The sequence below is a fragment of the Sorghum bicolor genome, chromosome 4 (assembly GCF_000003195.3).
Source record: "Sorghum bicolor cultivar BTx623 chromosome 4, Sorghum_bicolor_NCBIv3, whole genome shotgun sequence".
NCBI lineage: Eukaryota > Viridiplantae > Streptophyta > Magnoliopsida > Poales > Poaceae > Sorghum > Sorghum bicolor.
The window spans coordinates 12209470-12235262 of NC_012873.2; the positions used below are offsets into that span (position 1 = coordinate 12209470).

The following is a 25793-nucleotide window of genomic DNA, read 5'->3' on the forward strand; positions in this document are numbered from 1 at the left end:
TGGAATATGCGTAAAAACTTGTGTTTGATTGATTCATAGATTTTTCATTACATTGCCCCGGGGTCTATATTTATACCCTGTTCAAAAGAACTACAACCAGACACGACTAGAACTCGAATTCCAAATTAAACTGAATCCGTATACAAAACGAACTCTAATAACTAAGGAAATCATTAAACTATCCCCTACGACCGATCGGTACACCATCTCGAGTCAATCGGCAACCCCTGCGCTTTCCTTCAGAGTCATCGGCAGACCGCCTTCCATAGCTATCGGCAACCATCAGCACTGGCCATCGGCACGAACACACCACCACTCCTGGACTTAGTCATATTCCGTCTTCTTCCCATCGGCACCAACTTCATCGGCAATTCATCTGCAAACTAACCACTACTTTTCTGCCTGCCGATCTACTCCTCATTAACTTCAGATAAGCATCCAAAGATACGTGTCCAAAAACGGTGTCAACACATGCCCCCCAATTTCGGAGTATAAAATCATTAATGCTCCGAAATTCTCCTTAGTAATGACGCCTTTCCGCAATTACTTCTCCCAATTTGGTAATTAATCACCAAATCTGAACAGCCTCAGCCCGATTCTCCTGCAGGTTCCTCGAATTTCTCAACTTCTCGAACCAAACCTCCTCATAATGCGCCCATCGGCAATATTACCGTTAGAGGAGATTCCCGATGGACCGACCAGGCGATCTTACACAGTAAGATATCTTCAAAATCATGACCGCCTGCTGTCAAATCACCTGTGCAATCCCTTGATTATCGTGCGAACAGTTACCATATCCACCTGAACACCCTCGGATTTCACGGATGCGGCATAGAGATAAGTCAAATTTGCCCCTGCCCTCCTTGTCCTATAAATACTTCCTTCTCTGGTACTCCTCTTCCATCCTGTCATTCCACAGCCTCATACCCACCTTTCTGGCGGCGGCATCGCTTGGGAACTTCAAGAACTCTAGCAAGGACTTCTTTCATCAACCTTCCGAGTCTTCAACTCATTCTCCTCTCCGAGAAGAAATGGCCATCAACTTCGTCGTCCCTGAGGTCAACCTACCACCCCCTTCTTTTAAACTTTTGTTGTACTCTTGTTCATCTACAAATCTACATACTGAGTACCCTTTTTTTTGTTCTTCCAATCTTCAAATCCTTTAGGAATTAGCCGATAAGATCGCGATTCCTACCGATCAGCCTCACTTCCATTGTTTCGGTCCATTGGGAAATCCAGATCCCACCGATCTGATAAACGCAGAGACAAACAGAATCCCTTTTAGAGCCGAGAATTTCTCCTTAGATCTATGGAAAGATGCTTTCCGTTCCTGGCCCAGCCCTACCAAGGGATGGAAAGACTGGTTCCTGAGAATCAGCAATTCAAATGAAGTCCAATGGGGTGAGCGAAAATTAGACCAATGTATCAGGCTATCTATTGCCGATATGGAGAGGAACGAATCGCTGCTGATAGCTGCTTCATACTTTTGGTCAGACATGCTTAATGCTTTTGTATTCGGCCATGGTCCTGCTTCACCTACTCTTGCCGATGTACTCATGCTTACCGGCTTAGACATGTCAACTGCCGATAACAGTCATCTGTTTGATAATAAGCCCAGTTCTAAAGTAGAGACTCGCAGTATCGGCGGTTGGTCTGGGTACATTCAGAAGTACCGAAAAACAGAATCTGTTGGGGAAAGAGAACACGCTATTTTCCTGAACATGTGGCTGGATAAGTTTGTATTCTGTGGCCGATCGGCACGGCCAACCTCTGTCTATCTATCGGCAGCAGAGAGACTGGCCAATGGTAGCCGATTTCCTCTTGGCCGATATCTGCTCAGCTCTGTTTATCACCTTCTCCACCAGGTAGCTAAGAAACTCCTGCTAGGCCAACCTATCGGCAACTTAGGGGGACCCTGGTGGTTCATCAACATGTGGCTTAGTGTCCATATGCATAAGCGCCTTGGATTCAACCTCTTTGCACAACACTTCCCTAGAGACATAACCGAAGATCATGAGCTGGATGAGGAAGTATCGACAACTCGCTCCCCTTTGAACTATGGTGAAGCTGCCATAGTTTTACCTGGTACCGGTGGCAATGAGGACCAGGTCAGCCGATTCTTCCAGACTCTCTATGAAGGTCTGGCCAAAGACCAGCGGGCATGGATGCCTTATGAGGATCCGGAAACCAGATTCCCACTCACTTTCCACCCCTTTGATGATGCCCTCAACAAGGACCATGATCTGATGATGGCAATTATCACTCCGAGAGCTATACCAGTGAACTTCTTTGGCAGTGGAAAAACCTCCAATCTGACCTATGAGTTCTACAACCCATCGGCACTAGCTCGCCAACTAGCCTTTGGACAGTTGCCGATTGCACTCTGCTACGCCGATGTGGTGAAACCAAGGGAAACCATAACCAGTGGTCTTGAGTGGATCAGAATAGCTCAACTCCCACCGAATGCCGATACAGACGTTGATTTATCGGCTTGGATCCCAGCTCTCTTCATTACTCAAGCATACAAACAGTGGTGGGAGGAGTGAAAAGAGCACCTGTTCTGCAGATCGGCCCTCACATACCGCGGCATGATCGACCCCAAGTACAAAGTCCCCGAGAACACTGTAAGTCTTTAACCGATGCTTCAATCTCTTTTATTACTTTTATTTTTATCGGTAACTTACTTCCTCCCTCTTTAACCAGGTTGACGATACACCACCGACAGTCAGCAGGAGCGGAAAGCCGATTGAACTCCTTCCATCGGGCCCGATTTCTCTGATCGGTAACAACGCACCGACCCTAGCAGCCTTAATGCACAGGAACGTGCGTTTCAAGAAGATTACCACCAGACGAGCAAAAACATCTCCATCGGTGGCTGCCACTACTTTGGCACAAGCTTTCAAGGTAAATCCCTGATTTCTTCAATTTACACCGATTCCATTCTATACTCACATATCCTTTTCAGGACACATCGGTTGCTATGGGAACTTCATCGGTAACTCTTACTGCTTTAACCAAAATTTCATCAATACTCTGTCACATCTGTACTTATGAAACTTTTGTTGTATTAGCAAACCGGCAAATCGGCAAAGACCAAGACAAGTGCCGATGCCCCCCAGTCTAGCCAAGTCAAAAGAAAAGGCCCCAAGAGCACCAAGTCACAAGCAAAACGCCAGAGGACAGCATCGCCTCCTCCTCCTCCTCCTCCAAGGTCTCCGATTCATGTGGAATCATCTCCCTCTTCACCAGAAGTTCAGACACAACAAGCACCATCTCCACCTCAGCCGCAAGAAGCACCTCAGCCAAAAGAGGTATCAGCCGATATACTTGAGCAGACTGCCAATCCAGTGGGATCAATCATATCATCGGTAGTCTCCTCAATCCAGACAAGCACTGCACCCTCTCAAGGTAAAGCACTGTTCATAAGATTATTGCCGATGGATCTTTTTTCCAACTTGTAACAATCATTATTATATATTATTTAGCTAACATTATTCCATCGGCAACTCCAACCGATCATCCTGTGGTACCATCGGCCTCAACTAGCCAGAGGCAAGAGATAGCCCTGAAACAAGTAAGCCACCTGATTTCTATCCTTTGTATCACGCATACTCGATCATCAAATAACCTGTTTTATTTTTATCTAGGAACAAGACTCTCCGGACAACTTATTCTCTTTTGCTATTGAGATTTCTGATGATGAAGGTGAGGAAGCAAGCTCCACCCAAGCAGTAGGGATCTCATCGGCAGAAAATCAGAGCAAAGCTGGAAGATCTGTTGGCCCTGCTTCATCAGGACACAGCTCAATTAGTCGACGACTCTGATCCAGCAAAAGCTCTGTTCAAAGCTCTCAGGGGTCAAATCCCTGTAGATGCCGAAGAGATTATTTTTTAGGCTGCACACTTGGAGAGCCGCCAGCTTCAGTATCAAAAGGCTACCCAACGTCTTGCCGATAGAGCCACCCACGCCCAACTTTCAGAGGATGTAATGAAAGTGAAACATTTTGCCGATGAGAAGCACAAGAGCATTGGCACTCTAAAATCCACAGGAGAAATGTTGAGGCAGAAGATCTCTGACCTATCGGCAAAAAGGGAAACCCTGTTGGCAGACCTTAAGCAAGTGGAAGAGGCTCTTTCCCAAGCTCAGCAAGAAGAAAATCAGTTGCCCAAAATGATCAAGACTCTCGAACAAAAGCGAAACATTCAAGCCCGCAAGGCACTACAGATGAAGAAGAAACTGAAGTGAGTGGAGGGTTCTGCCGATGAAGACATCAGGGAGATAGAAGAAGCCGATCAAATCCGTATGCGCGCCATATCGGTTATCCAGGCTCTGCTAAGCGTATAAGCTCTTCATCGGCGACATGTTTTGTTCTATCTTCAGAAACTCCCAATTATTTTGGTCTAGCCGATAGGACTGTTATCGGCATCTTTTAAAACATCATGTTTAATCCCAGATACATCTTAATTCAACCGATGGGAGTGTCATCGGTATTTAAACTTTTATGCATCGACCCATATGCTTGGGTAATACCTCTTCAAATATTTTTCATTTAATGCTCTGGGAAATTCAACTCCTTCGAGAGTTTCCAAAATATAAGCATTACTAGGAGCAGACCGATTTATCCGATAAGGACCTTCCCAATTAGGAGACCACTTGCCAAACTTTGGACTTTTAGTCCCGATCGGTAATATTAGTTTCCACACCAAATCTTCATAGGCAAACTCCTTAGCTTTTACCTTTTTGTCATACCATCTAGCAACTCTCTTTTTATTTTCTTCTATACTTATCAAAGCCCTCAGCCGATGTCCTGCTAAATTATCCAACTCATCTTTCATCAAAGTAGCATAGTCATCGGCAGCCAACTGGTCTTGAAAGGATAATCGCCTAGATCCGGTCTTAATTTCCCAGGGTAGCACTGCATCGTGCCCATATACCAACTGATAAGGTGAAACTTTAGTCGACCCATGACATGCCATCCGATATGACCATAAAGCTTCACCCAATAATGTATGCCACCTCCTAGGATTTTCTTCAATCTTTCGTTTGATGAGTTTAATAATTCCTTTGTTAGATGCCTCGGCCTGCCCATTGGCTTGAGCATAATAAGGGGAAGAATTCAACACTTTAATCCCCATACCGATTGCAAATTCATCAAACTCCTCTGATGTAAACATGGTACCCTGATCGGTAGTAATCGTTTGAGGAATACCAAATTAGTAAATAATATGCTCTTACACAATGTCAATCATATTGGCCGATGTTACTTTCTTCAAAGGAATAGCTTCAACCCACTTAGTGAAATAATCAGTAGCAACTAAGATGAACTTATGCCCTTTACTTGATGGTGGGTAAATTTGGCCGATTAGATCAATAGCCCATCCCCGGAACGGCCAAGGTTTAATAATAGGATTCATGGCCGATGCGGGAGCCCTTTGAATATTGCCAAATTTTTGACATCCTTTACATCCTATGAAATATCTAAAACAATCTTCGAGTATAGTCGGCCAATAGTACCCATTCCTCCTAATCATCCACTTCATCTTAAAAGCTGACTGATGCGCTCCACATACCCCCTCATGGATTTCACCCATCAAACTTTTAGCCTCATCATCACCTAAGCACTTGAGAAGAACTCCATCTATTGTTCGATAATACAGATCATCCCCAAGAAGCACATACTTGGTAGCTTGGAACCTGATACGCCTCTCAACCTTTTTAGATGGATCTTTTAAATAATCAATGATCTCCTTTCTCCAATCATCAGCACCGATTGCCGATAATGTGTTTAATATGGGTTGATATCCCGAGGCATGCTGAGCCAACCGATTAGCCTCCTCATTATGTAACCGAGGGACATGCTCTAATTGGAAATCCTTGATTTCCTTTAAGAGTTGTATACTCTTTTCATAATAAGTTATCAAGACCTCGCTTTGGCATTCATAATTTCCAGCCAACTGATTTATGACCAGCATAGAATCCCCAAAGATTTCAACAGCATCAGCACGAACCTCTTTTAAGAATTCCAACCCTTTGATCAAAGCTTGGTATTCAGCTTGGTTATTTGTTGACGTGGCGACAATCGGCAAAGAGAATTCATACTTCCTTCCCCGAGGGGAAATTAGTACTATGCCGATTCCTGCCCCCCGGTCACACGTAGATCCATCAAAGAAGAGCGTCCAAGGAACAATTTCTAAAGTCTCCACTACACGGCAATGTTGAGTCACAAAATCGGCCATGATCTGCCCTTTAACCGCTTTAGCCGATTCGTAATGTAGATCGAACTCCGACAGTGCCAAAATCCATTTGCTGATCCTACCACTCATAATCGGCATAGACAGCATATACCGGACTACATCATCTTTTCATATAACAGTGCATTCGGCCGACAACAGATAGTGCCTCAATTTAATACACGAAAAGTATAAGCATAGACATAATTTTTCAATTGCCGAATACCTGGTCTCAGCATCAATCAGTCTTCTACTTAAATAATAAATCACACGCTCCTTCCTTTCAAATTCTTGAATTAAAGCCGAACCGATGACCACTCCATCGGTAGACAAGTACAATCTGAAAGGCCTTCCTTGCTGAGGTGGAATCAATACCGGAGGACTTGTTAGATAATTCTTGATTTCATCCAAAGCTGATTGTTGCTCTTTTCCCCACACAAACTCTTGATCGGCTTTCAATTTAAGTAATGGACTGAAAGCACAAATTTTACCAGACAAATTGGATATGAATCGCCTGATAAAATTTATCTTGCCGATCAGAGATTGGAGCTCAGTTTTGTTGGTAGGAGCAACTATTTTGTTGATGGCATCGATAGATCTTCTGCTAATTTCAATCCCTCTTTGATGCACCATGAAACGAAGAAATTGCCCTGTCGATACACCAAATGCACACTTGTTAGGATTCATCTTTAAACCATGTTTCCTTGTGCACTCCAACACCTTTCGCAGATCGGCAAGATGCTTTGTGAAATCCCCAGACTTAACCACCACATCATCAATGTAGATTTCTACCAGCTTGCCGATGAACTCATGAAAGAAAAATTCATAGCCCTCTGATAAGTAGTACCAGCGTTTTTCAAGCCAAAGGTCATGACTATCCATTCAAACAACCCAACATGACCAGGACACCTAAATGCGGTCTTTGGAATATCTTCTTCAGCCATGAATATCTGATTATATCCTGCATTGCCATCCATAAAGCTTATGATCCGATGTCCAACCGCAGCATCAACTAACAAATCGGCAACTGGCATTGGATAACCATCCATTGGCGTAGCCTTATTAAGATTCCTGAAATCAATGCAGACTCGAAGCTTCCCTTTTTTCTTATAAACTGGAACAACATTGGAAATCCATTCGGCGTACCGACATTGCTGAATAAATTTAGCTTCGATAAGTTTAGTTATTTCGGCCTTAATATCAGAAAGAATATTAGGATTACATCGGTGAGCTGGCTGCTGATGTGGCTGAAATCCAGATTTGATAGACAACCGATGTTCAACAATAGATCGGTCTAAACCAGGCATCTCGGTATAATCTCAAGCAAAGCAATCTTTATATTCCTTCAACAAATCGGTTAACTGTTGCTTACACTCAGAATCTAACTTAGCACTAATGAAAGTAGGCCTTGGCTTATCACCATTACCTATATCTACGTCTACTAAATCATCGGCCGGTGTAAACCTCTGGCCTAATTTTCCATCATCGGTGAACCTATCCATTAAAACTCCTCGTCAGAACCGACTGCTTGGATCGGTGGAATTTCATAATCGGCAACTTTGAGGAAACCCTTCTCCCAAATTTCTCCTGAGACGCACCTAGTCCTCTCATAAGTATCGGCCTCTGCCGATGCAATGACATATGAGGAATCTCTTGGGACAATCTCAATCTTGTCACCTACCCACTGAACCAAACATTGGTGCATTGTAGACGGGATACAACAATTGGTATGGATCCAATCTCTCGCCAAGAGTAAGTTATAAGCACCATTTCCACTGATAACGAAGAAAGTTGTCGGCAAAGTTTTACTGCCGATGGTCAACTCGACGCATATTGCCCCCTTCACCGGAGACACATTCCCTTCAAAGTCCTTCAGCATCATATCGGTCTTGGTCAAATCTTGATCTCCTTTTCTAAGCTTCCGATAGACTGCATATGGCATAATATTGATAAGTATCTTGGTCATCGGCTGACCATCAACCCTACCTTTGACAAACATGGCCTTAAGATGCTGTCTTTCATTATCGGCAGACTTTTCAAAGATAGCTGTCATTGGATCCAGAGCCAACTGAGCTATCTGGTCGGAAAAATCCACCTCCTCATCATCACTGGACGGTGCAAGGAACTCCATCGGCAACATAAATACCATGTTAACATCTGCCGATGGCCCTTTTCCTTTAGGATCCGACTGCTGCTGATCTCCAGTTTCGCCAGAATTCTCTCCTTTGCTCAAGTCTTCTCGTCTTTCGCGCTGCAGCCCTCTTTTCTGTGTCCTAGTCAGCCCTTCTGGACACCATAGAGAAAGTTGCGGCTGCCTTACCGATTGGCGATGCACTTCCCTTGACTCCACTCGGTAAGTATTAGCATTTCTGCAAAATATGAACTCATCGAGAACTCGTGCATCTGCCATCTCCTCAAGTTCCTCTTGGATCCTGGGAAAGTACCCGACACGATCACCAAGTCTATCATGCACACTGAGCCTGCCCCCCAGCCGATCATGAACCGAAGCTCTCCGCCTAATCGGCCCATTAAATCGCCGATCATCGTTTTGATACTACCGATTAGGTCTATCATACCGATCATAACCATTGCACTCAGGGTAGTCTCTAACAGTGGGCAATTTGATGTCTTGCTCCTAACAGTGGATAAAGAACGGGCAATTCCAATGATCCTTATGCCAATTCCACTCCTGTTGGCGTCTTTCTTCTTCCCGACGACGATCCTCCTGTTGGCGCCGATACCGATCTTCACGTTGCTGCCAGGTCTCCCGATGCCTTCTATGAGTTATTACAATACCAGATCGGGGAGGCCTTCCTGAGCTGGTTCCTTCCTGAATTAAACCTTTGCCTTTAGCGCCATCGGCAGTAATATGATGTTGCGGATCCACCGATGCGCTTCTTTCGGCTGCCTCTGACGTCAAGACTTTAGTCTTTCCCTTAACATCCAACATATTTGTAGGGAAAGGATGTTGATCGATCTTCATCGGCTTCTGAGCTTTGGAACTATCAAATTTAATTCTCCCAGATTCTATAGCTGATTGCAGCTGTTGCCTGAAAACCTTGCACTCATTTGTGCTGTGAGATGTTGCATTATGTCATTTGCAGTATTTCATCTTCTTTAATTCCTCTGCCGATGGAATCACATGATTGGGTGAGAATTTAATTTGCCCTTCTTGAAGTAGAAAGTCAAATATCCTATCGGCTTTGGTGATGTCAAATGTAAACTTCTCTGGCTCTTTATGCCCAAAAGGGCAAGACATCGGCTTCTTGTTTTTCACCCACTTTGCCAAACCGATGACTGGCTCTTCGTCAAAATCTGAGCTTGCTGCCTCATCGACAAATGATACCTTTTTATTCCATACTCTCTTGGGTTCAAAAGGTTTAATATCTTGGTCAGAAATCATCTGCACCAAATGACTCAGACTCTCGAACTCTTGAGAAGCATACTTATCTCTAATACGTGGCAACAATCCCTGGAAAGCCAAATCGGCTAGCTGCCGATCATCCAGAACCAGACTATAGCACTTATTTTTGACCTCTCGCAACCTTTGCATAAAACTCTCAACCGATTCATCATTGCGTTGCTTCAAAATGACTAAATTGGTAATCTTCTTCTCATGAACTCCAGAAAAGAAGTATTTGTGGAATTGTTTCTCTAGATCGGCCCAAGTGATTACTGAATTAGGAGGTAATGAAATAAACCAAGTAAAGGCCGATCTAGACAAAGATGATGAGAACAAGCGAACCCTTAACTCATCTCTGTTAGCAGCTTCTCCACACTGGATAAGAATCTATTGACATGCTCCATAGTTGATGTATCATCCTGTCCAGAAAACTTGGTGAAATCTGGTACCTTGTACCGATTTGGAAGTGGAATTAAGTCATATGCAGTAGGATACGGTGTCCGATAAGAGTAAATGTTGACTTTGGGTTTTATCCCAAATTGGTCTCTCATCACTTCAGCTATCTTATCGGCCCAATAAGCATCGGCATCTTGCCGATGAGGTGGTTGTGGATCTGGCACCTACTGATAAGCTTCCACGTGTCTTTGAGGCGCATGATCTGCATGGAATATTGGATTAATCATTGCTTGCTAACCACCAAGTTGCTGGCCAAGATTCATCGGCTGGTTAATCAATCCTTGATTCTGAAACTCAGGTTGGATTGGTCCTTGTTGAAATCCTACAGCCTGATGACTCTGTTGAGGCATCTGTGGAAAGACGAACTGCCCTGTCCATCCATTATTAACATTCATCGGTGTAGGTCCTGCCGATGACTGGTAATTGGGCATCATCATTGAATTAACATACCCTGGCTGTGTCATAAACCTTTGCTGCATCGGCATTGGATCTACCGATGCATTAGGCATCTGGAACGCTGGAGCTTGAGAATTCCCAGTGTAAGGTCTTGCAGTAGTAGTTGTAGAGTACTGGGGATTCTGATTCATCGGCAGATTTGGAGGTGCTGATGCCATAGGAGCCTTGCCTGTCACGTCAGCCACTTGAGATGTTCCAGGACTTTTTGCCATCAGTTCCGGGGGCATACCATAACCCCACCAGTTGGGAGGAACAGACCCTGGCATTGCCGATGCTAATAGATCTGTAGCAAGTTTGACTTGTCCTTCTGATGTTGTCGGATTAGTCGTCATCGGCGTAGATTGCGCATTGGTCATCCCTAATGTGCTTGGAGGGGAAGTGAAAGGTCCTAATATGGCTAGAGGGGAGGTGAATAGCCTATTTAAAAATTCTACAAACTCACTAGAGCAAGAGGTTAGTAAATAACAAAGCAAAGCTTTTTGCTCTAGCTCTAAAGGGGGGTTTGCAAGCCACCTATCCAACAAATCTAGTTGATATAATTACTAGGCACACAAGAGCTATGTCACTACTTACACTAGAAAGCTACCTAAAGTTTCTATACAAGTAAGTAAGCTACTCTAGTTTGCGGGAATGTAAAAGAGATGGTTTGAACTTTATACCGCTGCGTAGAGGGGATGAACCAATCAATATTATGAAGTCCAATCACCGGGAGAAATCCAATGAACAATCATAATGGAGACACACAATTTTTCTCCCGAGGTTCACGTGCTTGCCGGCACGCTACGTCCCCGTTGTGTCGACCAACACTTGGTGGTTCGGTGGCTAAGAGGTGTAGCACGAACCTCGTCCTCACTAGGACACCACAAGAACCTACCCACAAGTGAGGTAACTCAATGACACGAGCAATCTACTAGAGTTACCTTTCGGCTCTCCGCCGGGGAAGGTACAAGACCCCTCACAATCACCGGGAGATGGCCACGAACAATCACCAACTCGTGCCAATGCTTCCAAGCCGTCTAGGTGGCGGCAACCACCAAGAGTAACAAGAAAACCGCAGCCAAATCGATCCCCAAGTGCCACTAGATGCAATCACTCAAGCAAATGCACTTGGAATCACTCCCAATCTCACAAAGATGTATAATCTATGAAGGAGATGAGTGGGAGGTGTTTGCTTAGGCTCACAAGGATGTCAAGTATGTTAGAATGCCAAGAGAGTGAGCCCCAAGCCGGCCAAACACATATTTATAGCCCCTCAAAACAAATAGAGCCGTTGGCTCTTTCACTGGGCGAAATACGGGGTCACCGGACGCTCTTAAAGGGGCACCGGACGCTCAGCACCAGCGTCCGGTGCTCCAACGTCAGCCGCGTGTCAGAGTCTAACGGTCACCTGCAGTGCACCGGACGCTGAGCAAGTTAGCACCGGACGCGTCCGGTGCACACCGGACTCATGCGCAGAGAGTTCCGCAAACCTGCGGGACACCGGACGCTAGCCACCGGACGCACCCTGAGCGTCCGGTGCTCACCGGACTCGTGCGCAGAGAGGGTCGCCAAGACGCCCGCACACCGGACGCGCACCACCGGACGCTCAAGCCAGCGTCCGGTGCCTATCGTCCGGTGCCTTACCCTAGCTGGGCTAAGCACTGTCTGCACCGGACGCTCAGACTTAGCGTCCGGTGCCTCAGTGGCCAGCGTCCGGTGAGTGTTTTCTCAGCGAGAAACACTCCCGCGACTTCTCCAAATTTCCCACCGGCGCAATAGAAAATATGCACTTCATTTTCTCAAAAAGCGCCGAATCCCGCCGAGCTTGCGAATCCCATCCTCTCTCTACCCTTGAAACTTCACCTCCTTCTCAAAGTGTGCCAACACCACAACGTGTGTACCAACGAGCGTGCACGTGTGTTAGCATTTTCACAATTATTTTCTTTGAAGGAGTTAAGTTAGCTCACTAGGTTCTAAATGCATGCACATGAACAATGACACCTAGTGGCACTTGATAACCGCTTAGCCAAAGAATTCCCCTCTTTATAGTACGGCTATCTATCCTAAATGTGATCACACCCTCTATGGTGTCTTGATCACCAAAACCAAAACCCTAAGCAATACCTTTGCCTTGATCTCCATAGGGTTTTGTTTTTCTCTTTCTTCTTTTCCAAGTTGAGCAATTGATCATCTTGTGGTCATCACCATCATCACCATGATCATTACTTGCTCCACCATCATCACCATGATCATTACTTGCTCCATCACTTGGCATGTACCAACCTCATTAAGTCTACACACACTTAGTATAGAGGTTAGTACTAGGGTTTCATCAATTATCCAAAACCAAACTAGGGCTTTCAGGAAGTAACCTCTGTACCCGCAACGGTCGTAGTAGCCGATGGAGCAGTAACCACCGATGACCCCGGCTGATGATAGGCAGGACCCACATAGGATGGTGGTACTTGTCCTTCTTTGAAAGTTCTAGCCACGACATTGAAAACCGTGTTGGACAGTACACTAGATTGATTGATCAAGGCACGGTTAATAGCACTGTCAACCATGTCTTGAAGTTTACCAGGATTGGCCTCAAAAGTGATTTGCCGAGGCATCGGCAATGCTTCCTTCTGTATCACCTCGCCACTCCTGTTGATACTGAAGGACTTTAAGCATAACTGCTTGTAATCCTCCATGGCTTTTGCCATAGCTTGCTTCTGCTCATCTCTGAGATTGGCTTCCGTCACAGGGATGACGTTCTCCAAGTCGAAATCGGTATTCGACATGTTGATCTTGATCTTGAATCTTTGTCCCACTGGGCGTGCCAAAAGATGTGTTGATGCAAAAGTGAATCTGCAAACACAATGGGCTAATACCCGATTCAAACGTTAGGGCGTGCCAGCCGATTTGACCTTACAATCAACAAAGGTGGTAACTCGAACACTTTGGTCCCGACAACAGCGATACGCCCGGATGCCGCGGCCAAGAGGTGTTCACACGGAACTCGAGAACACGTCGAGTTTAACTCGACGAATTCCTAAGAACTCGTAGTAAAAAGGAAAATATGACGAAGTCGTCGAAAAAATAGATGCTGGAATATGTGTAAAAACTTGTGTTTGATTGATTGATAGATTTTTCATTACATTGCCCCGGGGTCTATATTTATACCCTGTTCAAAAGAACTACAACCAGACACGACTAGAACTCGAATTCCAAATTAAACGGAATCCGTATACAAAACAAACTCTAATAACTAAGGAAATCATTAAACTATCCCCTACGACCGATCGGTACACCATCTCGAGTCAATCGGCAACCCCTGCGCTTTCATTCAGAGTCATCGGCAGACCGCCTTCCATAGCTATCGGCAACCATCAGCACTGGCCATCGGCACGAACACACCACCACTCCTGGACTTAGTCATATTCCGTCTTCTTCCCATCGGCACCAACTTCATCGGCAATTCATCTGCAAACTAACCACTACTTTTCTGCCTGCCGATCTACTCCTCATTAACTTCAGATACGCATCCAAATATACGTGTCCAAAAACGGTGTCAACAAGTGAAGATCATCACGGTGCATCAGATTTCTCTAGTGGGTGCAACGGATGATGCACTAGAGTTTCTGTCTAGAGAAGGTTGCACTCCCACTAAACACAAGATCTCTCTGGTAGGGCATTGGACAAACCACTAGAGGTTAAATCCAACAATCGACAACGGTTAGTTTGCGCAGCAGCCCAGGAATTCTCCGATGTGGTAAGTAGATCTATTCCTACTTTTGCAACCCGAACTCCCAATGGCTAGTTGGTGCTTGTGAGGCAGTATATACCCTCTTAGTGAGCCAATAAGAGTGTGCTAGAGCTTGCTGAAGCTATAGTTAAGTTGAAGCTTATTTCTGCTTTAGCCACCATATGTGTCTAAAAGAAGATTAGATGATTCGCAATAGTGGTAGAATTGGTGCTTAGGCTAGTTGGAGACCGAATCAGCGCTTACTCTAGTTTTAGACTTAGTGTTTAAAGAGATTTGTATATATCCTTGCTATCGGTCATATATCTAGTCTGTACTTCTCTAGGCTTGTAAATCTTGTGAGGCCTTTGAAGCCGAGTTTGTGGAGTGGCCGCCGATAACGCACAAGGACATGGTGCCCTCAACATTTTGGTTGAAGCTCATCTAGCCTTTTACCTGTATGCCATTATGAAAGATTGACCAAACCAGGAGCCCACTAAAAAGTTGTTTCGCACCGCTATGCCCAACTTCATCTTCGGGTATACCCATGTGCCATTCTGTCCTCATTCCATTCGTTTTCTTCCGTTTAAGGGGTCTGACACGTGGGTCCTGGGTAGCACAATGTCCTTCTTGCCCTTCCAGTCACGGGAGACAGCCGGTGTTCCTCTTCCTCCTCCAGCCTCTAATCTCTGAGATTTGAAACCGCCTCTGCTGCTCCTCGCGTGCTCGCGTTCCTCTTCCTCTCCCCGTTCCCGCAACGTGCGCTCCTCGCCGCCGCCGACCTCGTGTTCCTCGCCGCTGCCGTCCTCCTCGCCCGACGATGCCTTCGCCTTCGCAGGGGACAGGGACACCCGGCGCCGGCGGCTGCCCCTCCTCCCGCTCACGACGCGAGGCACTGCTGCAATGAAAGCCCCGGCCTATCCTCGCCGTCGCCGCGCGCCGCCTCGCTGTCCCGCGGCTCCTCCGAATCCGGCTCCGTCGTCGATGACAGGGACGACGCGGCAGACGCCGCCACCGTCGCGGAGTGCCGGCTCCGCCTCGCGCCACGCCGGGCCGCCTTCGCGCTCTCCTCCGAGCGGGCCCATGCCGACGGGGGCAGCTCCACCTTCCGCTCCCCGGCTTCTACTCCTCCGCCCCCGCCCAGGCCCCTTCCCTGGCCGCCGCCACGCGCTCACCGCCCCGCGCACCCCTGTCAGCCATACCCGTGCTCGCCAACGCCGGCTGTCTCGCCTTCCCTGTGCTCAATAGTCGCCACACGGCTGCAAGCTGGTCACCACCGCACGGGCAAGCCACCGCTGGCCGCCTCGCCCGTGCGGTGCCGCTCGGCCCTCGGCGCCTCGCCTCGGCCACGCCACGCACGGCCGGAACACACCGCAACGACCCTGGCGGAGGTGGACCAATGGGTTGGGCTGCGCCAGTGGGCTGTGGAGATCAATTTGTTCGCCCAAATCACCACCGTCCCAAGCTCATCTCGCCTAGGGTAAATAGTAAGGAGCTAGTTTGGAGAACCATTGCGTGAATATATATATATATATATATATATATATATATATATATATATATATATATATATATATAGTTTCGAGATTTAAGATTACAAATGACGATTCTATGCCCTCCTGGAAACTCCAAAATGAACATCCCAAGTTTATAATTGCCATGGATATAGGACCCTCAGTCATGTGCTTCCAACCGCAAAGAAGTATTTTCCCTCCTATTCTGCTTTGCTTTTGATTCGGTCCCAGAAGTTTGCTCCCTGTTGTGACTTGTGAGTTGAGCATCACCAAAATTGGCAGTCAGTGGCATTGGGGACAAGAAAATTTTGTTGTCGAGACCAAGTAGCCCAGGACATTCAAGTTTATTGTCAGGCCACTTAACTGCCGTTAGACTTCAAAATGGACGGAATGGCACACGGTATAGTCGTAGATAAAATTGGGCACAGCGGTGCGAAACAACTTTTTAGTGACTTCCTGGTTTGGTCGATCTTTTATAATGGCATACAAGTAAAAGGCTCCATGAGGCCATGAGCTATCTCATTGAGAGTTTGATCCTTGTGAGGGCATCCATACTAAGAGGACTAGTGGAATAAAGCGTTAGCTTTTTAATATTTCGGTAAAAATATCGTTCTACAGGAGTATTCAAAAAAATCCAATGGACAAATTTGTTTTCCCGGTTTTATAATGCTGAAAAAGGGGGGAGAGAAAAAAATCTCAATTGGGATCTTCATGTTGCCAACAATTTGTACTGAACTGACACTAACGAGAAGGTGGAGTGCTATGTCCTCTGAGTGGGTGTGACACGACACTACGATCGACACATAATTGCTTTTCTTTCTCTTTAGAGCTTGAGGATATTTCAAAATATCTACACGAGGAGGCCAAGAAAAAACTTGATATTATTCGTGGACACCGGCACAACACAGCATATCCATTCATTACAGCATCCTTTTTCTAAAAAAAATATATTATATCATCCCAAGTATGGTCATCGATATTGTATTAGCCCACAAGGTTTTTCTGCTTACTACTAAAAGACATTAAATATGATATTTGTTTTGAATTGTGTTTTTAATGTTTTAAAAGCCATTTATATATTTCGTGGCCGAGTAAAAGAAAATTCAGCACCGGATATCAGGTTGGGTGAGTGCATATATTGGTTACTAGAATTGCCCACTTGGTTTATTTCGGTAATGAATTTTTCAGCATGGTTTATTTCTAAATTTGACTTCAAATGCTGTTCGTCACATATTCACTCCTTGCATGAATATTCAGGATTCAAGGACTTTTACAACTATTTAAGGTTGATAGAAAAATTTGCGTGTACTCGTCACTAAATCCGACAAGGAGTTTGCTTTGATTTACATGTGTCATGGGATTAAATGGCAGGTTACCCATGCCATTAATAAGATTTATGTCACTAAATGCCAAGTTATTTTGATTTGTGTATGCGAGTGTATTAAACCAATCTTAGGCCTTGTTTAGTTCCGAAAAGTGAAAAGTTTTCGGTACTGTAGCACTTTCGTTTGTTTGTGACAAATATTATCCAATCATGAACTAACTAGGATCAAAAGATTCGTCTCGTGATTTACAGACAAACTGTGTAATTAGTTTTTGTTTTCGTCTATATTTAATGCTTCATGCATGTACCGAAAGATTCGATGTGACGGAGAATCTTAAAAACTTTTTGGATTTCGGGGTGAACTAAACAAGGCCTTAGTGGAGGTTTCATGTCCTAGTTTCTAACACCCTCATGTGTTGGAAACAATGCAGACTAGCTTTTATTTTATGAAATTTTGATCATCTCTCTATTCATTTATATGGTGCCATGTCAATATATTTGCTAAATTGATAGCTTAAGTACTTAATATCCATACAATTATAATGAATTCTCACCGAGATTGGTCTTTGAGACATGAAAACCCTATTGATACTTGCCTAATAACTCACAATCTCTTATATTTGTGGACAAATTTTAAGGTTAGGATCTATTTTATGGAATGAGGGAGTACCTGTTTGCATTATTTACCAAAAAAATATTAGTATATTACTCTAACGTTTCTACATCACTAAAATTGTATATCGTTAGATAAATCATTTACAAAAACTAGTAAAATCTAGAAGTAAGTTATTTTTATTTTGATTAGTGTCCTAATGCACTCACGGTCCCTTATATTTATGAATGAACTATAAAGATTAGGATCTAGTCAGCAAAAAGTAGTACAAAAAATATTTTCCACACATATGCACACATAGGGGGTGTTTAGTTCCCCTCCTATTCAAAAAAAATTAGGTTTTGGTTCATCATTTTACAAAATAGAACTAAACACCATACAAAATTTTAGCAAAAAGTAGTTATTCTTCATTTTGGATTTTGACCTCGAGAGGCAAAAAAATAAAAACCAAAAAAAGTCTCATGAAGCCCCCATGAGGACAATAAATTCTACATTTTGGATGAAACTAAATGTAATCCTGAAAACTTTGACATTTTACATTCCATTGTTCCATAGAAGTTAACATTTTGTATTTTTAGGGGGTGTTTTGGACTGCTTCACAAACTCTACTCCACAAACTCCACTATGGAGCAACTCCACAAAAAACTGGAGTTTGTGGAGTACATCTTTAGATGCTCTCATAACTTCACCTTTTTTCCTCGAACTAAGTGCGTGGAGCTAAAACTGTTTGGCTAAAAAAACGTGGAGCAGAGCTGAAAAACATGAAGCAGAGCAGTCCCAAACACCTCCTAAACACCCCCATAAGAGCATCTCCAAGAGTTTGGTTAAAATTAGTAGCCAAATTCTAATGTTTAGCCATTCTTAAAATAGACAACTTCTTAAAAAAGAAGAGGTCCACAACAGCCTTGCTATCAGATAGCTAGTGTCAGTGGTTGGCTATATATGCCTAACGAAAATCAAGGAATAGCAAACTTTCTATTTTACAAAACCAAATAGCACATCTGTTGAAGCCTATTTTTCTGCTATACAAATTCTAAAAAGCCTTTATAATAAGAATAGCAAAGCTGTTGCTCTAATTGGGCCTTGTTTACTTCCCAATTTTTTTGCAAAATTGCTACAGTATCTCTTTCGTTTGTATGTGACAAATATTGTCCAATCATAGACTAACTAGGCTCAAAAGATTTGTCTCGTAAATTTCGACCAAACTGTATAATTAGTTTTTATTTTCGTCTATATTTAATATTTTATGTATGTGTCTAAAAATTCGATGTGACGGGGAATCTTGAAAAATTTTGGATTTTGAGGTGGAAGTAACAAGGCCTTGATTTTTTTTCCGAATGGAAACGCCAAAGACGGCATGCAAACGGTCAGCCAAGCCAACAATTCCGAGCACGAATTCAACGCCGCTATCGCGGCACCACCACGACCAAAACGTTTGAAGCCCGTTTTTCCCATCTTACCCCCCTGCATTGCCTCCTTATTATAACCACCACCGTCTTCCCTCCTGTCTCCTCCTCCTCCTCCTCCTTCCCCTCCCGGCCACACTTCTCTCATTTCGCCCTCCCCCCCCTCGAGCCCTCCGCCGGCTAGGGTTACGGCCACCGCCTTCCACGCCTCCCCCACTTCCCGTCCAGTAGGCGGCGGGAGGAGGCTGGTCGGCGCGCCACGCGACCGCGGGCGGCGGAGATGGACCCGGACTTCTCGCCCGGGGGCGGGGGGCCCAGCTTCGAGTTCGCCTTCAACGAGGTCAACTTCTCCGACCGGGAATTGCGGATCGAGGTCGTCGCCGGGGATGACGACGCGCCGGGCTCAAGCGGCGGCGGCGCCGGAGGAGGTGGCCTCGCCGACTGGGCGCGCCACCGCAAGCGCCGCCGCGAGGAGCTCCTCAAGGAGAAAGGTAACGTCCACAGGTTCTGGCTACGCATGCCGTTGTTGCCCTTAGGATGTTGCCTTGCGATCGGGCGATTTTGTGTGTTGATTTGTGACGTTTGATGCGATTCGGCTCTGAATTTGCTGGGTAGTTTGTTATGTGCCTCAGTGTTTATTTTAGTACAAATCTGATTTCCGTAGGTACCGGACAATATAGGTTATAATGGAAAAGGAATTGGGGAAGGATAGGGATGAATTTCAATTTTGAGCTGTTATGATGTACCTGTACGAATTATCTGACATTTTGATCTGAGCCACAATAATTGGAAAAGGAGTTGGGGAAGGATAGAGGGGAATTTCAATTTTGAGCTGTCATGATGTACCTGTACGAATTATCTGACATTTTGATCTGAGCCACTATAATTGTTAAACGTATTTACCAGAATAAATGAACTAATTTAGGATATCCGTACTCTGAATTCACCCACTGAAATTCTAATTAATCTACTTGAGAATCTACGGGGCAACAAAAGGGGTGCAACTCAGAAACCATTTGCAGGTGTTGCATCTGTACTCTTTAGGTTGACAGCATATAAATGCTTCTGATTATGGATATGTAGGTTATGTGTTGCCTGTTAATAAGGTGACCTTGGAAGTGTTATTCTGTGCTCTATAAAACACCCTGAGAATGGCAATTGTGCTTCATAAGCATGCTTGTTAAGGCGTAGTTTAAGTGCTGGAGCAGTCTAGGGTGACACCATGCCTGATGACTCACCTTACATGTGTAATGTTGTCCGCCTTATGGGTGTGGCGTCTAAAACCGTAGCATCCGAATCGTAGGAAATCACTTGTGGCGGAAAGGTGGGAGGAGGGGAAGAGCAGCAGGAGATTCTGGTGGGAGACAATCATAGAGGAAGCATGGGAGAAATAGAGCACGAGACAGAGAGAGGAAGTGTGTGGGAGACAGGTAGAGTGGCAGATCTGTAGGATACTTTGCAGGATTGCTGTCCTCCTCCCTGGATCCAGCAGACTGGTGGCAGCAGCCGCCTTCTCTGGTCGATCCAGCAGCAGGGCACGTCATCTCCAATTTGCACTGCAGTAGCAGGGGAGCCTCCAATCTGTGCTCCAGCACAAAGGGATTGTAGCCTCCAGCCTGTGCTCCAGTGTTGACAAGCAGACAATTGCTACCCTTTTTGACCTCTAGCCTAGCCAGCTAGGTTTGTGGACCTGTTCGACTGTTGGGCTTCTATGGGTGACTTGGCCTGGCGGCATTTTTCCTTTTCCCCTTTTGTCTTTTTTCCTTTTTGGTGTGCTCACAATCCCTCGGCTGGCATACTAGTATGGTGTCACCATGCTTTATACTTTAGCGCTTAAGCATCCAAGCGGTAATCAGTCGGCTTATCTTGCTTTACTGCCTTGTTAACTATGTTAAAATACATAAGGTATCTTAAACAAGCGCATCGAGATGAACGGGAGTCCAACTGTCAGTGTCTAAAATTTCTTATTTCCTGTTTTGTAATGGTCCCTGCTTCCTCCCTTCAGCATATATTTATGTATGAGGATTAGCATGGGAAATTGTGAATAAGAAATCTTTGTTTTGAGTAACCTTCCTTTTTATTAAAGAAAGTAATTGCTGCATTACCTTATTCATCTGTTTATGGGTAGTTTTCCTGTTGTAGGTGTGTAATTTGGTTACCGGGTAGATATAGTTATATAAAATAATGTTTCCATTTTTCCTATAATCATCGTTCTAATTGCGAATCTTCACTCTTAACTTCCAAAAGCAAATTTTCGATAAAGAATACTCCCTCCGTCCCACAAATAAACGCATTTCTTTGACTTTTATGATTCATGTTTGACCGTTCGTCTTATTCAAAAAAATTAATAAATATTATTTATTTTTTATGACTTTATTTTATTGTTAGATATATTTTTATAATGATTTATTTATTTTATTATTTGCACAAAAAATTCAAATAAGACGAATGGTCAAACATGAATCGTACCAGTCAAAGAAACACATTTATTTGTGGGACGGAGGGAGTATATGACAGTTAAAACATTGGCTGTGGGACATGTAGAATGGTGGCCATTTGCCAGCGGACACTAGGAAAAATTAGATTGCTCAAAGACACTCTGTTTCTTGTCAAATTTGCTGGCGGACACTACGTCTAAACAAACATTATTACAATGATGTTTGTAATGATAAATTCAAATTTGTTGAATGTCAGAAGGTTATAAATGGTTGAGTTGCAATCATGTTCCTGCTGGTGGATTTTGTGGAATAATATTCTTTACGGTAGCAACTGCCCAGATTAATAGACCACAAGATTGAGGTTCTTGAAATGACATAATGGGGGTGGTGTAATATGCTAATTTTAAATCAAGATACAAATAATTTTCTGAAAGTTCTATACCTTTTTTAAAGATAATATTCAGTAGGCTTGTGATCCTGATAGTCTCAATGCATTGCTTTCTTCTGCTTATGACATTTTCCACACTCCACTTCGACTCCATGTTAGCTATACAAGTCATGGGTGTTGCTTATGGATGCTAATTTTGATTTATGATCCGTTTTACCCTTTATAATGCTACGGTTGTGTACATACGGCCATTTTACTATGCGGCAATATTTCCTATTATACTATAGATTATTCTTGCGAACCTTTGTTGTTTCATTTGATTTTTGGCTATGGCAGTTTTGTCTTCGTTTTTGTGATTTATTTTGATTATCAATTGCTTCTGTAGAATCTACAACTCACATGTCAGACCAAACAAGTTGCAATGGAGTCGAAGCAGAAGAGTGTGATGCATATGAAGAAAATCAAGAGGAACCTGTAGCAATGATAGAAGAATCTCCACCCGATGTTGGCCAAGATGGTTTGTAACTTTGTATAACCATAAATTGCATTCCTAATACTTTTTACTTGTGAATATAATATTGATATTTTTATGTTTTTTAGTGAATTTAGGCAAAGGTTCTGCTGTTGGAAAATTATTGTCTATTTAGGCTTTTGGCAAGTTTACTTTTTAATGAAATTTTATTTGTCCTAATGAATCTCACTTTTTGGAGGTTAAGTTAGATTGAGATTTTTGCAAAAAAACATTGGAGCAATCAGGACGAGCCTGGTTGCAGTTTGTTAAAGCACTTCCTGAGTTCCTATTGAGGCCTTTTCAGTTTTCACCCCCCCCCCCCTCCCCCCCCCCAAAAAAAAAAAATTGATCACTTCATTCTTGTTGCCAGATATGCTTCTTTTAAGTTGTAGGTTACATTCAAAAGTCGAAGAATAAATTCTTAAATCGAAACATCCAAAATTTAAACTGGCCCTGTTTTGGAGCCCAAAGCTGTCTTGTTTCTGGAATAGCCTTGTTCTTTTTTATTTGAGCCCCAAACTAAGCACACAAGCTGTAGATGTCATACAATTTGTTCAATTGTTCTGCTTGATCGTTACCTCAAATCTGCTGATTGCTAGTTCTATATATTTAACAAAAAACTAGATAGGGTTGCAGTAAGAACTTATAAATTTAGTTCACACTGTGACATTCACTAGTGAGCTAGGTGCGATCTTCTGACAAACTAGGTGTTACTAATGTTATAATAAATTGATTGTTGGTTGGCAAACATCTATGATTGTTACTTGGTGAGCTATAAGCATGCTTAGATTGCTAAGTTGTTTTGCTTGCAGAATACATGTTTTTAGAATTTTGTTCTGCCTTTGTTTTCCCATTACTCTGTCTTTCTGAAGGTAGAAAACTAATCAGGATGCAACAAACAATTTGCTCTAATTTTTCTGATTGCAAAGTATCTTTCTAATTCACTTTTTTGGTACCCTTTGCTTCCATGTTTACCCATTATACACCTCTGACCTTGTTAATAGCAGGTGATGATGGGCAAGGTATTGATTCATCTTGGACTGTGGTGGGTACGCCAGTTTTACGAGTCAAGACAATTTATATCAGTTCAGCGATTCTTGCTGCGAAGAGTCCTTTCTTTTTCAAGGTAGTTATGGACTTATGGTAACCTCCTCAAATGCATTTGTTCTGTACTCCAGTCAGTGATGCTTTCTGATAACCTTAATGTGTTTTTCTTAGCTTTTCTCAAACGGCATGAAAGAATCGGATCAGAGACATGCAACCCTTAGAATTACTGACTCAGGTAATGTGACAACTTTGGGACATTAGAACATCCTGCTTATATATGCAAAAAACATTTTATGTACAGCTTTCATATCATTTGTCCTCTGGGAACCAGTTTCCATACACACACACACACACACACACAAAAGAGAGAGAGAGAGATCATTCTCTAGTCAATATTTGCTTTGCGCGTCATCCTTTTTTTTCTTCTTAATTCTCTTGGAACAGAGGAAACTGCCCTCATGGAGCTTTTAAGCTTTATGTATAGTGGAAAGTTGACAACTACTGAGCCCACTCTTCTGCTGGATATCTTGATGGCTGCCGACAAATTTGAGGTTGTTTCATGCATGAGGTACTGCAGCCAGTTGCTCACAAACTTGCCGATGACCACAGAATCTGCACTTCTCTACCTAGATCTTCCCTGCTCAATTTCAATGGCAGCTGCAGTTCAACCACTGACAGATGCAGCTAAGGATTTCCTTGCTGTAAAATACAAGGATTTGACTAAGTGAGTGATATACAATGGACGGAGACCTATTTTTTACTTTATGGAAAGTTTTGCCCAGCATTGTTCTGACAAGATCATTGTGAGCATACTAAAGGTGGTTTTCTTTTTCTCATTTCAGGTTCCAAGATGAAGTGATGAACATCCCTCTTGCTGGAATTGAAGCCATCTTGTCAAGTAATGACCTCCAGGTGGCATCTGAAGATACCATCTACGACTTCTTGCTCAGATGGGCCCGTGCACAATACCCGAAATCAGAAGAGAGACGTGAGATCCTTAGTTCTCGGCTGCTCCCTCTTGTGCGATTCAGTCACATGACATGTAGGAAGCTGCGGAAGGTCCTAACATGCACGGATATAGACCACGAGCAAGCAACCAAGTGTGTCACCGAGGCTCTTCTGTACAAAGCTGATGCACCACACCGGCAACGAGCTCTTGCAGCGGACACAGTAACCTGTCGGAAATTCGCTGAGCGGGCTTACAAGTACAGACCACTCAAAGTTGTTGAGTTTGATCGACCCTACCCACAGTGCATAGCGTACTTGGACCTCAAGCGTGAGGAGTGCTCTCGACTCTTTCCTGCAGGCCGTATATACTCGCAAGCATTCCACCTCGCAGGGCAGGGCTTCTTCCTCTCAGCTCACTGTAACATGGAGCAGCAAAGCACGTTCTACTGCTTCGGTCTCTTTCTGGGGATGCAAGAGAAGGGCTCAATGAGCGTTACAGTGGACTATGAGTTTGCTGCAAGGACAAGACCATCTGGCGAGTTTGTGAGCAAGTACAAGGGTAACTACACGTTCACCGGTGGGAAGGCAGTTGGGTACAGGAATCTCTTTGCAATCCCATGGCAGACGTTCATGGCCGATGACAGCCTCTTCTTCATCGACGGGATGCTGCATCTGAGAGCCGAGCTTACGATAAAGCAGCCCTAGAGCAACGGAACAGCTACATAGATGTGCTGCCGTCAGGTTGAGTTTGTCCGGCCGTGGGTGATGCTGCGGAAAATGCTGTGTGCTGCAGATAATCCTTCTCGTTTTTTTTCACCCTTATTGTTCATGCACCTTAATCCTTTTGTTCATAGACAGTTTGGTGATGACAAGCATATAAAGAAAAAAAAAAGGCTGAAAGCTGTGCCTTTTGTCGTTTCACTAGTCCATAGATGAAGGTTGTATGATCTTTGTCTCTGTATAGTGAAAGTTGTTACACCAGATGAAAAAGGAAAGATATCGGATGGGGAAACCTCACAAGCTTGAGCTCTCTGCAAGTTTCCAGATTGGCCGGCATCTCACTGCCAGTGAGCTACATTCTGGTTCGAACTGTTGTGTTTGTTCTCTCTGTAACGGCGCATTGGCAGCAAACGCAAAGGTCTTGGGAGACATTTGTCGTTGTTGGTATGGCCTGCTGCTACTGCGGTGGCGCAATGTTTCGTTGACGCAGCAGCCTAGCCCAGTAGCACTGCCGCAGTTGCAATGCGGTTGTTGTTGCTTCGCTAGGTAGGTTGCGCCTTTCTGCTGAAGCCTGAACCGTACTGTCGGCGAGCAAACATCTACTACTCAAATGTTTCTTCTTTAAGGCTGGAAAAA

General features: G+C 44.0%; 1 protein-coding gene across 2 annotated transcripts; it reads left to right on the forward strand.

Annotated features, from left to right (window-relative positions):
- Window positions 19210-25467, forward strand: LOC8078360 (BTB/POZ domain-containing protein POB1). 2 transcript variants are annotated; one of them, XM_021459396.1, is made up of 6 exons: window positions 19210-19596; window positions 22317-22448; window positions 23447-23568; window positions 23661-23724; window positions 23934-24213; window positions 24332-25467. In XM_021459396.1, exons 1-6 carry the CDS (start codon window positions 19386-19388, stop codon window positions 25140-25142), a joined length of 1620 nt encoding a protein of 539 aa, XP_021315071.1. In that variant the 5' UTR covers window positions 19210-19385; the 3' UTR covers window positions 25143-25467. The 2 variants fall into 2 exon arrangements, with proteins under 2 accessions (XP_021315071.1, XP_002451902.1); XM_002451857.2 differs by having other exon boundaries at window positions 23450-23568.

What these genes read in the sequence shown, in the direction of transcription:
- LOC8078360 (XM_021459396.1), top strand. Translation starts at nt 19,386, where the DNA reads ATGGACCCGGACTTCTCGCCCGGGGGCGGGGGGCCCAGCTTCGAGTTC. An exon ending in GGAGCTCCTCAAGGAGAAAG is followed by an intron (nt 19,597 to 22,316) that starts GTAACGTCCACA and finishes TTGCTTCTGTAG; the next exon opens with AATCTACAACTCACATGTCA. An exon ending in ACCCGATGTTGGCCAAGATG is followed by an intron (nt 22,449 to 23,446) that starts GTTTGTAACTTT and finishes CCTTGTTAATAG; the next exon opens with CAGGTGATGATGGGCAAGGT.